The 15021-nt window shown below is 49.1% G+C and overlaps 1 protein-coding gene across 1 annotated transcript in view; it reads left to right on the forward strand.

Moving 5' to 3' along the window:
* The first annotated feature begins 3125 nt into the window (after window positions 1-3125).
* The window catches only part of Limk2 (LIM domain kinase 2), a 69364-nt gene continuing 57468 nt past the window's right edge, over window positions 3126-15021 (forward strand). The window contains exon 1 of the mRNA XM_028870696.2: window positions 3126-3264. Within this exon, the coding sequence (XP_028726529.1) occupies window positions 3249-3264 (16 nt within the window). The 5' untranslated portion in view covers window positions 3126-3248. The remainder of the gene's footprint in view (window positions 3265-15021) is intronic.

Genomic DNA, 15021 nt, shown 5'->3' on the forward strand with positions numbered 1-15021 from the left:
TGATTGATTGATTGATTGACTCACTGACTGTTTTGGTTTTTACAATACAGGGATTCTCTGTGTAACCCTGGCTGTCCTGGAACTTGCTGTAGACCAGACTGGCTTTGAATTCACAGATTTGCCTGCCTCTGCCTCCCAAGTGCTGGGATTAAAGGCCTACACTACCACACACCTGGCTTGATTTTTTAAACAGAATCTCCTGAATGCCAGGCTGGCCTCAAATTCACTATATAACTGACGATGCACTTCCTGCCTGATCCTTTGTTTCCCTCCTGAGGGTTGGGATTATAGATGTACACTATGATGTCCTGATTATGCAGTATGTGTGTGTGTGTGGTGGAACCCAAGACTCCGTGCATGTTGGGCACCCCGTCTCTACCAGCTGAGCTACATCCCTAGCCTATAGGAGTTTTTAACCTGGCAGCCCCCAGAGAAAGTTAGTTCACAAGTGTGTTTCACTTGATGTGCATGGCATTATTAGAAGTTTCTACCTCCAATGACCAGCATCCTTAAAAAAAAAAATTAAAGTTGTTATTTTATGTTTATGGGTGTTAATGACTGCATTTATGTCTGTGTGTCACATACGTGCCTTGTTCCCACAGAGGGAGTCAGATCCCCTGGAACTGGAGTTACAGATAGTTGTGAGCTACCATGTGGGTGCTGGGAATCAAACCTGGGTCTGCTGGAAGAGCGGCTGGTGCTCTTGACCACCACGCTGTATCTTCCGCCCCTAATTATCAACATCTGAAGAAGTTTAATAAAGCAGCTAGGCGCTGTGCTTGTTTTGAACAGTTTGGAGACCTTGTGATGCAGGCCTGCACTCCAGCAGAGGCTGCTCCTGTTCTTCCAGGGGGTGGCCACACTCCGCGGTATGTTGGTTGTTCCACAGTTCTGTGACTGTGGATTCAGTGGACCCAGAACCAAAACTGCTAGGGAAGTGGTTGTGGTGGCGCATGTCTATAACTCTAGCACTTTGGAAACAGAGGTAGGAGCATCGAGAATTCAAAGCCATCTTTTACAACACAAGTTTGAGACCAGCTAGGGCTATATGAGACTGTTTCAAAGAAGAAAAAAAAACACTATTAAGGAAAATAAACCTATGCCATTACTAAACACCTTCACACACACACACTTTTTTTTTGAGACAGGGTTTCTGTAGCTAGAGTTTTCCTGCCTTGCCCACAGTCAGGACAAATCTTTGTCACCCGCCAGTCCCACAGCCGCTCAGACCCAACCAAGTAAACACAGAGACTTATATTGCTTACAAACTGTATGGCCGTGGCAGGCTTCTTGCTAACTGTTCTTATAGCTTAAATTAATCCATTTCCATAAATCTATACCTTGTCACGTGGCTTACGGGCATCTTTTCATGCTGCTTGTCAGGGTTGCAGTTGGCAGTGACTCCTTCTGCCTTCCTGTTCTTTTATTTCTCCTCTCTGTTAGTCCAGCCTATACTTCCTGCCTAGCCACAGGCCAATCAGTGTTTTATTTATTGACCAATCAGAGCAACTTGACATACAGACCATCCCACAGCACAGCCAAGTGCAGACCATCTCAGACACCTGCACTCAGGCCTGTGGTCCTAATCATCCTCTATGCAGACCTGCTGGGTAAAGCCACGAGGAACCCAAGAACGGGCTCCCACAGGACATACAGAACATCCCACAGCAGATTTCTCTGTGTAGTGCTGTCCTGTCCCGGAAGCCAAGGAAACAGTCTGCTCTGGAATGCTGAGTCCAGGCTAGCCTCAAACTCAGGGATCGAAGGCATGTACCTCCACTCCCAGCTAATATTTTTGATTTATGTGTGTGAGTGTTTTGCTTGAATGTATGTATGTGAACCACATGTGAGCCTGGTACCATGGAGGGCATTGGATTCCCTGGAACTGAAATTACAGGTGGTTCTGAGCTCCGCTGTGGATACTGGGAACTGAACCTAGATCCTCTGCAAGAGCAGCCAGTACTCTGAACCACTGAGCTATCTCTTCTCTTCAGCCCCCTCATCTCTTCTCTTCAGTGCCCCCCCCCTTAAAAAGATTTATTTACTTTATGTATATGAGTGCTCTATCTGCATGTATGACCTTTATGCCAGAAGAGGGCATCAGATCCCACTATAGATGGTTGTGAGCCACCACGTGGTTGCTGGGAATTAAACTCAGGACCTCTGGAAGAGCAGCCAGTGCTCTTAACCTCTGAGCCATCACTCCAGCCACTTCCTTTTTTCTTCTAAGGTCTTTGTTTCCTGTGCTAGCCTTCTACTTGGTATGCAGTTGAGGAGAACTTCCTGCTGGCATGACAAGGTGACTGCATCATGGTGCTTGGAATCAAACCCAGGAGTTTGCTAGGCCGGTATTCTACCAGCTGAGCCCCAGGCCCAGTGCCCAGACCTTTCTTCCTTGTTCTTTGTCCCAGAATAAGGTAACTGTTATACCATCTGTATTGTTTTGGGTTTTATAAGCAATCTAAACATGATATAAAGCAAGGATATCCCAGGACTCAAGAAGCTGAGGTTGGTAAGTTCAAGATCAGTCTGGCAAAGCAAAACAAAAACATAATAATAAAGTAAAAAATAAAGTATATGAGGATTATGCATAAATTATAGGCAAAGCTTATACCATTTTCCATGAGACTTGAGTATCCGGGGATTTTATACGGGAGGTGGGAGTCCTGGACTCAGCATTCCAGAGCAGACTGTGTTTCCTTGGCCTCCGTACGCACCTGCTCTTTGGAACCTCACTTCCACGTTACATTTGACATATAAAAGTGGTTCCTCTTAGCTGGGAGCTTCTCCACGTGCACATTGCCGATTACAAACTGGGAGCCAAAAGACCTGAGATTCGCACCCACGTTTTGCACCTGATGAACAGGGCCATTTTCAGGTAGTGTGGAAGGCAAACTGGGCTATACTGAGCGCTGAGGGTCTTCTGTGTTGCGACCCCCAGCCTATATCAATCAATCCGAACGCCTTTAGAGGACGCCCCTCGCTAGGGGGCGCCAGAGACGCGGCGGAGCTTATGCGGGAGGCGGAGCAGGGCATCGGGGCGGGAACCTAAGTGGGTGGGGCTTCAGGGCGGGGCGTCGGCAGGCGGGTCCCGGTGCCAGGTGCGGTTTGGTCCTCCCCGGGCGCCGTAGGCGGTGCATCCTTCTTGCTGCAGAGGCAGAGACAACCTCCTCGCTAAACCGCAAGCGGGCGCGGACCTGAGCTGCTGCTACCGGGTGGTCCTTCCCCTGGTGTCCGCGCCCGGAACCATGGCGGCGCTGGCGGGTAAGAAAGGGCCACGCCGTCCTGCCCACCGCTCGCGGGTTTCTGGCTGGCTGGATCCTCTTGGGTCCGGGATCCTGACCTGGCAGGGTGGGAGGACCGAACACCGCGGCTCCCCCGGGAGTTAGGGGTCCTGGGACTCTGGAAGTAGGGCTGGGTTGTCCCGCAGACTGAGGGCTCCTAGTGGCCTGCGCGTGGGGCGGTTTCCCACGAGGTGGGTCTCCGGATCTGCAGTCGGGGCAGGTCTCCAGGTTACGGAAGCCGAGGGACCAGAGATTCTCGGTGGTCGGAGAGTCTGGAATATGGGAAGTACAGGGTCTTCCAGGGTTCAGGACTTGAGATTCCGAGTTATCCTGAGTTCTGGGTTTTCGGTAGACCCAAAGTTCTCGAAGGTATCTTTGGAGCCTGGGATTTTGGGGAGGTCCTGTAAATAGAGTATGAGTGTGAAGTGTATGGTATGGACTGTAGATAAGAGATCGGACCATTCTTCCTGGGGCTCAAAGCTCTCCACCTCATGTGGAGAACAGTTTCAAGTCTTCCCAGGGGACTTGTTGAGTCCTCGCGCGGTCTGGGAAACCAGCAGGATGGTGCCGGCTAACTTGAGGGGAAGCGTTGTGTGAAAGTAATTTCTGAATTGGCTTAGCTGGGCCTGAAGCCCCTTCACTTATCACCTTGCAGCTTCCTGCCCCGAGGCACTAGGAGCCTTCTGCCGCCTGTTTCCCAGCCACCTGTGTGAGTGGCTCGGTTTCTAGGTCTACCATGGTCGACTTCCAAAAACTTTCTAGAAAGGCCAAGGGAGAATTTTAGGGGTGGGGGAGGGACTGGATAGCTGCCTCCACTTCCTGGCTTTCGGCCTGTGGACAGTCACTTCCTCCATCCTGAATTCAAGGACTGGGCCGCCAGTGGGTCACTTCCTCACTACGGGAGCATGGGATTTTTGTCCTCGTTGGTGATAATATGCACTGGAGAAAGAAAGCACCGGGCGGAAATGCCTCTGTCTCGTCCTTTTCATTATTTTTATTTTTCCTGGCTGGTTGTGGTGGTACATACCTGTAATCCAAGCACTAGGAAGGTAGAGTCAGAAGAATTGCTTGGTCTGCCTGTGGAGTACTAACTAGGTCAATGTGGACTACAGAATAAGACTCTGTCTCTAAATAAGCAGTTAATTGTTAAAAATTGAGGCCAGGCATTGGCAACGCACTCGGGAGGCAGAGGCAGGGGGATCTCTGTGAGTTCAAGGCTAGCCTGGTCTATAGGTCGAGTTCCAGAACAGCCAGGGCTACACAGAAAAATCCTGTCTCAAACAAACAAATTTGAGTTGGGGATTGGGGTGTAGTTCATTTGGCTTGCCCAGCATTCCTAAAGCACAGGGTTTCATCCCCAACACTGCCTAGACCTGCACAGGGCACATGCCTGTAGTCCCAGTGCTCCGAAGGATCAGAAGTTCAAGGCCATCCTCTGGGAATTTGAGGCCAGCCTGGGCTACAACAGAGATTCTTTTTTTTTTTTTTAATGAGGCTGGAGAAATATGTACTGCTCTTGCAGAGGGCCAGAGTTTGGTTCCTGACACCCCACTGGTTCTCAGTTCTGTTACTCCATCCCCAAAGGACCCAACACCTTCTGTCCTATACAGGTACCTGCACTCTCATGGCATAAGTTCACATAGACAACATACACATAAATAAAACCTGTTCTTAAATTTTAAAGTGTGGGGGCTGGAGAGATGGCTCAGCAGTTAAGAGCACTGGCTGCTCTTCCAGAGGACCCAGGTTCAATTCCCAGCATCCACATGACAATTCGCAGCTGTCTGTAACGCCTGTTCCAGGCAATCTGATTCCTACATACAGACATTCTTGCAGGCAAAACACCAATGTATATAAAATAAAAATTAATTAATTAATAAAAAATTGTAACATCTTCTTTTGGAGTTCTTCAACTCAACTGATTTTCAGTGACTTTTTCTTTTTCTTTATTTTTTGAGGCAGGGTTTCTCTGTATAGCCCTAGCTGTCCTAGAACTCAATCTGTAGACCAGGCTGGCCTCAAACTTACTTTAATTTTAACTAAAGTTTTTAGGTTAAAAAGCATTGTTTTAGCTGGGCAGTGGTGGCGCACGCCTTTAATCCCAGCACTTGGGAGGCAGAGGCAGGTGGATCTCTGAGTTCGAGGCCAGCCTGGGCTACAGAGCTAGGCCAGGCCAGGCTCCAAAGCTACAGAGAAACCCTGTCTTGAAACCCCCCCCCCCCAAAAAAAAAGCATTATTTTCTATGCATGCCTGCATGTATACACATGTATCACATGCATGCCTGGTGCCTACAGAGGCCAGGCGATCCTCTTGAACTGGAGTTTTACTAATGGGTGTAAGCACCATGTGGGTGCTGGATTTTGAACTCTGGTCCTCTGCAAGAGCAACAAGTGCGCTTGTTATTTTTGTGTTAAGGACAGCAGCCCGCGATTACGTTGCTTAGGCTGGTGGTTCTGTACTTCTGGACTCAAGCTCTTCCTCAGTCTCCCGTGTAGGCCTGTGCACTGCACCTGGCTGAAGTGGCAGGCATTTTTTGTTTGTTTTGACAGGTGAGGGGATGGAACCTGAGGTCTTGCACATGCTAGACAATTACTCTACTACGAGGCTACTCACCCCTATAAGTGGCTTTTTTGGGTTAAGGAGACTTAAGGCCTGAAGTAATTTTTTCACAGGTTTGTGACTGAATGAGTAGGGCTCTGGCTCAGACTTCATATTTTTCAGGCTCAGTTTAGTGTCTCATCTTCCCTGTATTACAGACAGCAGAATAAGGTTGCCTGGCGAGTCAGGGAGGGAAGGGGGGCTGGCAGCTGACTTGTTCTGTTCAGACTGCATCCTCGGACACCTCACATTCCTGTGTAACCGGAGAATCAACAACAAGGAAATCAAATATTTACCGAGGGCCTGTGATGTCTCTGGAACTGGGCTGGGCCAAGTTTTACCTCTTACAAATTTTAACAGATGCCGGAGCCAGGAAAGACATTGGAGATTATGTGCCGTCTCCTTGTTTTACAGTTGAGGAAACTGAGGCTCCAGGGGGAAAACAGGCTTGTCCAGGGTCAGAGCCAGGACTAATATAGGAGGCCAGGAGTTGGAGACGCGTGGCAGGAACGTACAGACCCTTAGGAATACCTGTAGGGGGCTGAGGGGACAGCTGGGAGCATCAGGACCTGGGTTTGGTCCCCAGCCCCGTATAAAAAGCCAGATGTGATGGCTCACACTTGAAGCTTGGTGCTAGGGAGGTGGAGACCGGTGGATCCCTAGCTGAACTGGTTAGCCCTAGGTCCAGGTGAGAGACTTGATCTCAAAAAAACAAGGTGTCTGGGACTGCTGAGATGGCTGTCCAGCCGGAAGACCTGAGTTTGGTCACCAGAACCCAAGCTAATTTCTGTAAGTTGTCCTCCGACTTCCACACTTGTTGGTGCTCGCATCCTTCCCCCGAATGAATGAATGAATAAATGAATGAATGAATGTAAACAAGACAAGACAAAAACCAAAGTGAAAGGTTCCAGGGTAAGGACACCCAAGGTTGACCCCATATGCACTCATGCAGATACCCATGCACCCTAACACAGGAACATGCACACGTGTTTGTGCGCACACACACTAAAGTAGCTGTGGGCATGAATAATCCATGGTTTGTGCTTTTGAGAAACTTGATGCCTGGTTAGGGTAGTTAAGAAAAAAAGAGGATGAAAATCAAGATGAGTTGTGGCAAGGCCTCTATGTGACAACAGAATACCAAAAGTTGTGTTCACATGTTTAGCCCCGAGTGACAAAGCAGGATAGGATGAGCCCCTTCCTCCGTGGAGTGTGTTTCGGTGGGGAGATAGACGTTACACCATGCGAAGATCCACCATTCGAGGATGGTCAGGACAGGTGCTTTGAACGTAAGGTCAGGGATGAGGAACAGTGGTGGTCAGCAGGTCATGACAGTTGAAATGCAGTAGTGTACTGAGTGGCTGCCGGTCTTGGTCAGGGATGGGGCCAGGGAGATCGTGTGTGTGTGTGTGTGTGTGTGTGTGTGTGTGTGTGTGTGTGTGTGTGTGTGTGTGTGTGTTGGGAACTGATCACAGATGCTAAGCACCAATCTTCCTAATGAGCTTTTGGCCCCAGAGGATACTTCTTGAAGACAGCATCTGAGCAATTGTAGATGGTTTTCATGTTTTGTTTTAATGTGAGAGGAACGAGAACAGTGAAAAGCTGTAGAGTAGGACGCACAGCTGGCGCGCTTCGGTCTTCAGCAGGAGTGGGTACACACATCGGTGTGTGAGGTAGAGCAAGGAGTGGAGAAGGCCGGGCTTGGTGAACTGGGGAGTTTTCCAGGCCACAGCAGACTCTCCAGGGTTAGCATCGTAGAGGTCATGGTGGGGGCACAGAATACCAATCTGCAGGTGGGTGGGTGCAGTGGCCCCTGACATCAGGTGTTGGTGGTAGCCACGAGAAGGCAGCACTGGGGCCTCATGACATAGGTAGGGCAGGGTGACTAGGGTGCCCCTCTGTGTGCCCCTGCCCCTTTACGGCACCAGGGGTAGGACCCAAGACAGCCTCAAGATATCTAAGTCCATCCAGGAGGCAGAGGCAGGTGGATCTCTGTGAGTTCGAGGGCAACCTGGGCTACAGAGTGAGTTCCAGGAAAGGTGCCAAAGCTACACAGAGAAACCCTGTCTCAAAAAACAAACAAACAAACAAAAAAAGGTATCTAAATTCACTAAAAGCCCATGTTTAGGATGCTGTGTTGGGGCCTCCACATTCATGGTGGGTTTTCTGCATTTTCTGGTGATTCCCATGCTGGGAATGGCTCTGGTCAGTGAGACCTGGAAGAGGACTGGGTTTTTTTGAGACATGCTAGGGAAGGAGGATAGGGACTGTCTCCATGCATCCTATCACTTTGGCATTTCAGTGGGGACTGTAGCAGTCACGAGTCTTCTTGCTTACACTTAGATAGCAGTGGGAATCAGATCTTTTATCAATTTACGTCTGCTAACAGCTAAAACATGAGACATCACCTAGTTCCTTTAGAGCATTCCTTGATTCACCCTGGGATTCTGTTTGATGAAGTCTTTCCTCTAATCCGATGGATCAGAAAAGAAAAACTAAAGCGATGGTCCATACGCCCTTAATCCCAGCACTCCAGAGGCAGAGGCAGGAGGCTCTCTATGAGTTTGAGGCCAGCCTGGTGTACAAAGTGAGTTCCAGGACAACCAGGACTGTTACACAGAGAAACCTTGTCTCAAAAAAAAAGAAAGAAAGAAAGAGAGAGAGAGAAAGAAAAAGAGAGAGAGAGAAAGAAAAAGAAAGAAAGAAAGAAAGTAAGAAAGAAAAAGAAGGAAAGTTTTGGAGTCTGGCAATGCTGGTCCTAACCTCTAATTGGCTAATTCATACTTGAATAGCACTTTGGACACTTAGGCACATTGGTGAGGACTCTGAGTAATTTCTGTCATTGACAGTGGTTAGGGAACTGCTGATTGAGAAATTGCGAATTAAGTGACTGGTGTTCTCGATAAGAGATCAGTTGCAGGTCTCCCCAGATAAGAAAATGCCTACTCACCGGGAATGAAGTGGAAGCCTGTCGCCAGCCACAGGAGCCTTCTGTCCGCTTGTCTGTCTACGGCGCAGACTGTTACTGCAAATAGTTCACCCTGTCCCCAGAACCTGACTTTTCTCCGACTTACATCCTGTGTGTCCTTGTCCTTCACCCAGTGAGTACTGGCCAGGCCCTTACTTGTCTGTGACCTGCTCTGTGCCTTGCACGTGGGCACATAGACCAGGTTTGCAGGACTTGTTTTGAAAACATCCTCTTTGGATTTAGGAAGCTAGTCTGCTCAGCTCAACCTTTTCTCCGGCTGACCTCTGGACATGCTTGCAGGAAGGAAGGGAAGACACTCACAGACAGGTCCAGCTTGGGGCCAGGCGCCCGGGAGGTGTTTACACAGCCATTACTCGTTTTGACCTTCTGGTTAATCCTGGAAGGTGGTAACTTTATCTGGCCTCCTTAAAAAACCAAGCAAAGTGATGCTGGGCAGTGATGGCGCACGCCTCTAATCCTGGCACTCGGGAGGCAGAGGCAGGCAGGTCTCTGAGTTTGAGGCCAGCCTGGTCTACAAAATGAGTTCCAGGACAGCCAGGACTACACAGAGAAACCCTGTCTCTATTAAAAAAAAAAAAAAAGAAAAGAAAAGAAAGGAAAGCATAAAAGAGCAAAGGGGGCTGGCTCAGTAGCTAAGGGCACTTGCTGTGCTTTCGAAAGACCCGGGTTCTGTTCCCAGTACCCACATGGCAGCTCACAACCAAGCTCCAGGGGATCCTGCACCCTCTTTTGGCTTCGGCACTCACTAGGCACACACATGGTGCACTTACATGTATTTAGGCAAATATTCATACATATAAAATGAAAATAAAGAAAAATCCTTTTTTTTTTTAAAATGGGGAGAGACGTCAATATGGTGGTACCCATCTGTAATCCCAGCACCTGGGAGGTGCAGGAGGATCAGTTGTTAAAGACCAACCTTCGCCACATAGCCTGGACTACGTGAGACCTTGCCTCAAACCAAAAACAAACGAATACATAAAAATTAGGAGAGAGGCTCAGAGAGGGTGAATAGTTTATTCAAGGACACGGAGGCAGTAATAGAGCCGGGCTTTAAATACAGGTTTTTAGGGAGTTTAAATGTTTTTATGTGTATGGGCGTGCACCACTTGTAGCAGCCAGAAGAGGGCACCAGATCCCTTGGGGCTGTAGTTCTGGGAAGTTGTGAGCCACCCCATGGATGCAAAGAATCAACCCTGAGTCCTCTGGATGAACAGCTAGTGCTCTTAACTGCTGAGCCACCTCTCCAGCCTTGTTTAAATGACAGTGATGTTTTTGATGGGGGGGGGTAACTGGTGGCTCATGTGCCGTGATGCGTGTGGAGTGCGTGGAGGTCAGGACAACTTGTGGCAGTCACTTCTGCCCTCTGCCATGTAGACTGCAGAGATCAAACTCAGGTGGCCAGGAAGCGAGCGCCTTTTCTGGCTGAGCAGTCTTGCTGGCTCTTTTTCCTTTTAGTCTAAATGTTACGTGTATGGGGCTGGAGAGATGGGCCAGTGGTTAAGAGCACTTGTTCTTTCAGAGGACCCAGGTTCAAGTCCCAACGCCTATGTAATGGTTTACAATCATCGGGAGCTCCAGTGCCGGAGGATCCAGTACCTTCTTCTGACCTTCATGGGCATCAGACACACATGGGACACATACATGCAGGCAAAGCACTCATACACAGAAAAGAAATAAATATTTAAAGACGTTCATGTGTATATGTGTGTGTCTGTGTCATATGCATGTGGGTGCCTGTGGAGACTAGAGGATGTTGGATCCCCTGGAGCTGGAGTTAACAGGCAAGTGAGCCCCCTGAGGTGGGTGCTGAGAACCAAACCCAAGTCCTCTGGAAGAACTGCAAGTGCTTTCAACCACTGAGCAATCGGCCCCCGGCCTCGAGCCCAGCTCTCGGTTTCAGTTCATATTCTTTTTCTCTGTGTAGCTTTGTGCCTTTCCTGGATCTCACTCTGTAGACCAGGCTGGCCTCGAACTCACAGAGATCCACCTGGCTCTGCCTTCTGAGTGCTGGGATTAAAGGCATGCACCATAATCGCCGGCTTCAGTTCTTATTCTCGACCCTCCCAAACAGACTAAAGAGAGGAAGAGCAGTGGGAAAGACACTCCCCAAGGTCCATGCCGGTGCTCGAACCCGGGGGTGAGGCCAGGTTTGGTATCAGGCTCTCTGGGCTGGAAGGAGCCTTTCTAAGGCCTAGAGAAATCCAGGAGGTCCCTTCAAACCCCCCTACTCTTGTGTAGTGAGACCCTCCCTTTGGCGACACCTGGTGAAGAAAAGGTTTGGAATGCCGGGAGAATATTGGAAGATAGTAATCATTGCTCCCAGGCTTGTGGGTAGTTACTTCATTAAGTGAGACCTCTGTCCTTTGGCTGTTCCCTGTAGCTGCTGTCCTGCTCTGCCCTTCAGCTTCCGGCTTTGCCCCAGAACAGGTGGGGTTTATACACCTGATCTGCCCATTCCCAAAGGGGTCCAGCAGTTACCGAACTTGTTTCAAGCTGCCCTGAATCGGCTGCCTTTGTTCCTGGTTCCCATTGTCAGGTGGAACATGAGACGATTCAAAGGGTTTTGTTTTGTCTTCAAATGAAAGGCTGGGCTTTGTCCATGTGCGTTCAGGCATCAGGGTCTCTCCCAGTGCTCGCGGATTTCTCACCACCCTAACCCTGGGGTCTCGTCTGAGGAGACTCTGCTTAGTTTTGAGCCGAGACTAAGCAGTGGCTCTGGGCTGGGGTACCCCAACAAGCCCTCCCGCTGAAGGGCTGTGGTCTAAGCAAGTCTCAGACTGTCTGAAGCTCCGTAGGGTAATAAATGCAGTTGGCCTGGTGATCTTGGGCTAAGGGTTCGGGTCCCTGTGGGACCAGCTTTTGGGAGCTTTGTGATGGCTGGGCAACTCCTTTCTCCCCAAGTCCATGTGACTTTTAGAAAAACTAAATGATTAGATTAGATTAAAGGTTCTTTTCTCTAAACCTGGCCTGGTGCATGCCTGTATTCTCAGCTGCTTGAGAAACTGACGCAGGGGATCGTGAGTTCTAGGCCAGCCTAGACAATGCCTCGAGACCTCGGTCTAAATAAGGAAATAAAGTCCTTCCAGCCCAGCTGTTCTGCTGTTCTAGTGCCTGTTCCCCTGGAGTCCCAGACTGCTTGAGTCACATTACCAATTCAGCTGGGAAAGAGAAACCCATTAAAAAGCAAGACTATTTTATAACAAGATTTAAAAAGCCCCGAAGGTGGGAACCCTTGTAATAAGCCATTTGCTACTATTCTCGCAGTAATCTCTCCTTTTTTATTTTGTTTGTTTTTTTTTAGAGACAGGGTTTCTCTGTGTAGCCTTGGCTATCCTAGAACTTACGCTGTAGACCAGGCTGGCCTCAGACTCAGAGATCCGCCTGCCTCTGCCTCCTGAGTGCTGGGATTAAAGGTGTGCACCTAAACATTTTTTTTTTGTTGCTTTGTTTTGTTTTTGAGACAGGGTTTCTCTGTGTAGCCCTGGCTGTCCTTGAACTCACAGAGATAGAGATCAGCCTGCCATGCTACCATCTCCCAGCACCTAATCGCTTCATAAAAGCAGCAGACTGGCTGGGTTTGGTGGCACTCTTAGTGGATTTCTTTCAAGGCCAGCCAGGCCTCCATAGGGAGTTCTAGGATATCCTGGGCTACATAGTGAGCCCCTGTCTTGTGCTCTCTCTCTCGCTCTCTCTTGTTTTTTTTTTAATGTATTTTATGTGCATGTTTTTTTCTCCATGTATCTCTGTGTACCACCTGTGTGCCTGATGCCTGTGGAAACAAGAAGAAGGGGTTAGATCCTCTGGAACTGGAGTTAGAGATGGTTTTGGACCATCCTGTGGGTGCTGGGCTTTACAAGACTCCCCAAGACTTCACACTATTACATTTTTTCTTCTATTTCCTGGACTAAAGGTTGCAAGAGAATCGGGATCGTTGGTTTGCAGGATTCTAAGGAGACTAAAGTGGCCAAGAGAGTTCTGTGCAGTCAGGACACTGGAAGGAGGAGAAGGAGGGAGGCATATATGTCTGAGTGTATATGTTTATCTATCTAGTACTATCTAATGGGAAAACAATACGCATATGCGTCTGTGTGTGTATTTACTTCATGCATGTACAGGTGTATGTGAATGCCGGCTTACGAATGCGCAGTGCGGTGTGGGGATCTCCAAGTGTTGTTTTGAGGCAGGGTCTGCTGTGGTGGTGCTGCACATGAGAGCTTCTTGTCTCTGCTTCCCATCTCACCACGGGGTCCTGGGTTTTCCTAGTGTGTCGCAGGCTCAAACTCAAACTCGGGTTGTCAGGCCTGCACAGCGGGTGTTTTTACCGCAGAGCCATCCCCCAGTAGTATAACCGAGAAACCAACAGGTCAGGTTCGTTCACAGGAGACTTCTCCATAGGTGACTGTCCTGTGAGCCAGAATACTACTTCAGCAGTCACCCGGCGGACCTTTGGTTCCACTTTGGTAATTTTATAGGTGGCAGTTAGATCCAGCCTTCCAAGTAGGTTTGCTGCCGAAATATTGCCCGTTCTGTGCCAGGCCTGTACTAGACCCTGGAGGAAAGAGGACCAAGGTTTAACATGTGCCGCTTAGAACTGGGAGTACAGGGCTAAAAGAGGCAGAATTGTACACAGCGAACTATAATTAAAGAGCAGGTTGTATCAGTGCGTGTAGAGGAATGAAACCAGCCAGGCCTTTGGAGGTGTCAAGAAAGACATGGATTAAGTGAAAAGATGGGGAAGGTGTGCAGAACAGACAGCTTAAGGTATGAACGGTGAGCGCCAGGGTGTAAATATGGGGCAAGACTTCAGAACATGTCATAGCGAGGCTCCCCTTTGTAAAGAGCAGTGAGGCTTATAGGTTCTTTGGGGTCACCTTGTGAAAGCCTCCCCCATTTTGAGAATTGTGTTCAGCATTCCAGGCTGGGTTCCCTGTGTGGTTAAGAATGACCTTGAAGAAAAAAAAGAAAAGAATGACCTTGAACTTCTGACCCTCTTGGCTCCATTCGATATCACAGGCTACAACATTCCAGGTATCTGTCACCAGGTCCGGCTTTGTGTGGGGATCGAACCTAGGGCTTTGTGGTGCTTGGCATTCACTCCTCACATAAATGTTTATCGAAGGACTGTGTAGGTCAAGACCTGAATTTGGTTGGCTCCCTAGTTCTTTCAAGTCAACAGTAGCCAATTTTAATCTGTGCAGGTTTTTATGGTACCTACCTCCCATCTCTAATGTTATCTATCCCTTTCTCCCACCCCTACCCCCCAATGAATTGATGTTTTCCTCCGAGCTCAGTTTGGAAATTCTTCAGGGAATCCTCTTTCGCTGTGCTTCTGTTTCCCCAGTTCTGAAATCAGTACGCCTCCATGCCACTGCCCCAGTTATAAACACAATCATGCTGTTTGAGGGCTGCCCTCTCCACACGGGCTGGAGGCGTAGCTGGCATGGAATAAATATGTGCTCAGATAATGGCCTGAAGGGTAGCCATTGAATTTAGCAATAAGTGGTCACTTGGTGAGGCGGTTTCAGAGACACGATGGGTGGATGGCGGATTGCAGTGGATTGTGAAGTAATCGGGAAAGGAGGAAGTGGGTGCTGGGAGGTGTGGACGGCTTTTTTCATAGATGCGGGAGCAGCGGGATGATGGTTTGTGCTGGGAAAGACTCGCTTATTAAATGACAGCGGGAAGGAGCCAGTGCAGGGGGTGGAGGCAGGCGATGACCAAAGCCCGCATCCCAGAGAAGCAGGGTAGGGATCTAGAACAGAGTGCCTGGTCAGCGAGCGGAGCTTGTGTGCTGGAGACACTGGACACAAGGTCTGACCTGGAGCTGAGGTAGCCTGGTGCATGGGAGAGCCAGCAGCTATGGGACAGTGGACTGCACAAAAGGAAAATCCGGGGAGGAGCCTGTGTCTGTGGGAAGAGGGCGTTAGGGGTCGCCCTTCCACACTGAGCAGGCTAACCTACGCCTTGCCTGTGTGTGTTGGAGATTTCTCAAGACTGGAGAAAACACGGCCGGCTCATGAGGAAGTTAGCGTAAATGGGAAGCCTTGGTGCCCTGATTTTTGGAAACCTTTACTCATTCAGAGCCAATTGTTGAAATGTTCAGTAAGTGGGTAGTCAGGTTAGACCCTATTCCTCTTGGGTTAAGA

The sequence above is a fragment of the Peromyscus leucopus genome, chromosome 7 (assembly GCF_004664715.2).
Source record: "Peromyscus leucopus breed LL Stock chromosome 7, UCI_PerLeu_2.1, whole genome shotgun sequence".
Classification (NCBI taxonomy): domain Eukaryota; kingdom Metazoa; phylum Chordata; class Mammalia; order Rodentia; family Cricetidae; genus Peromyscus; species Peromyscus leucopus.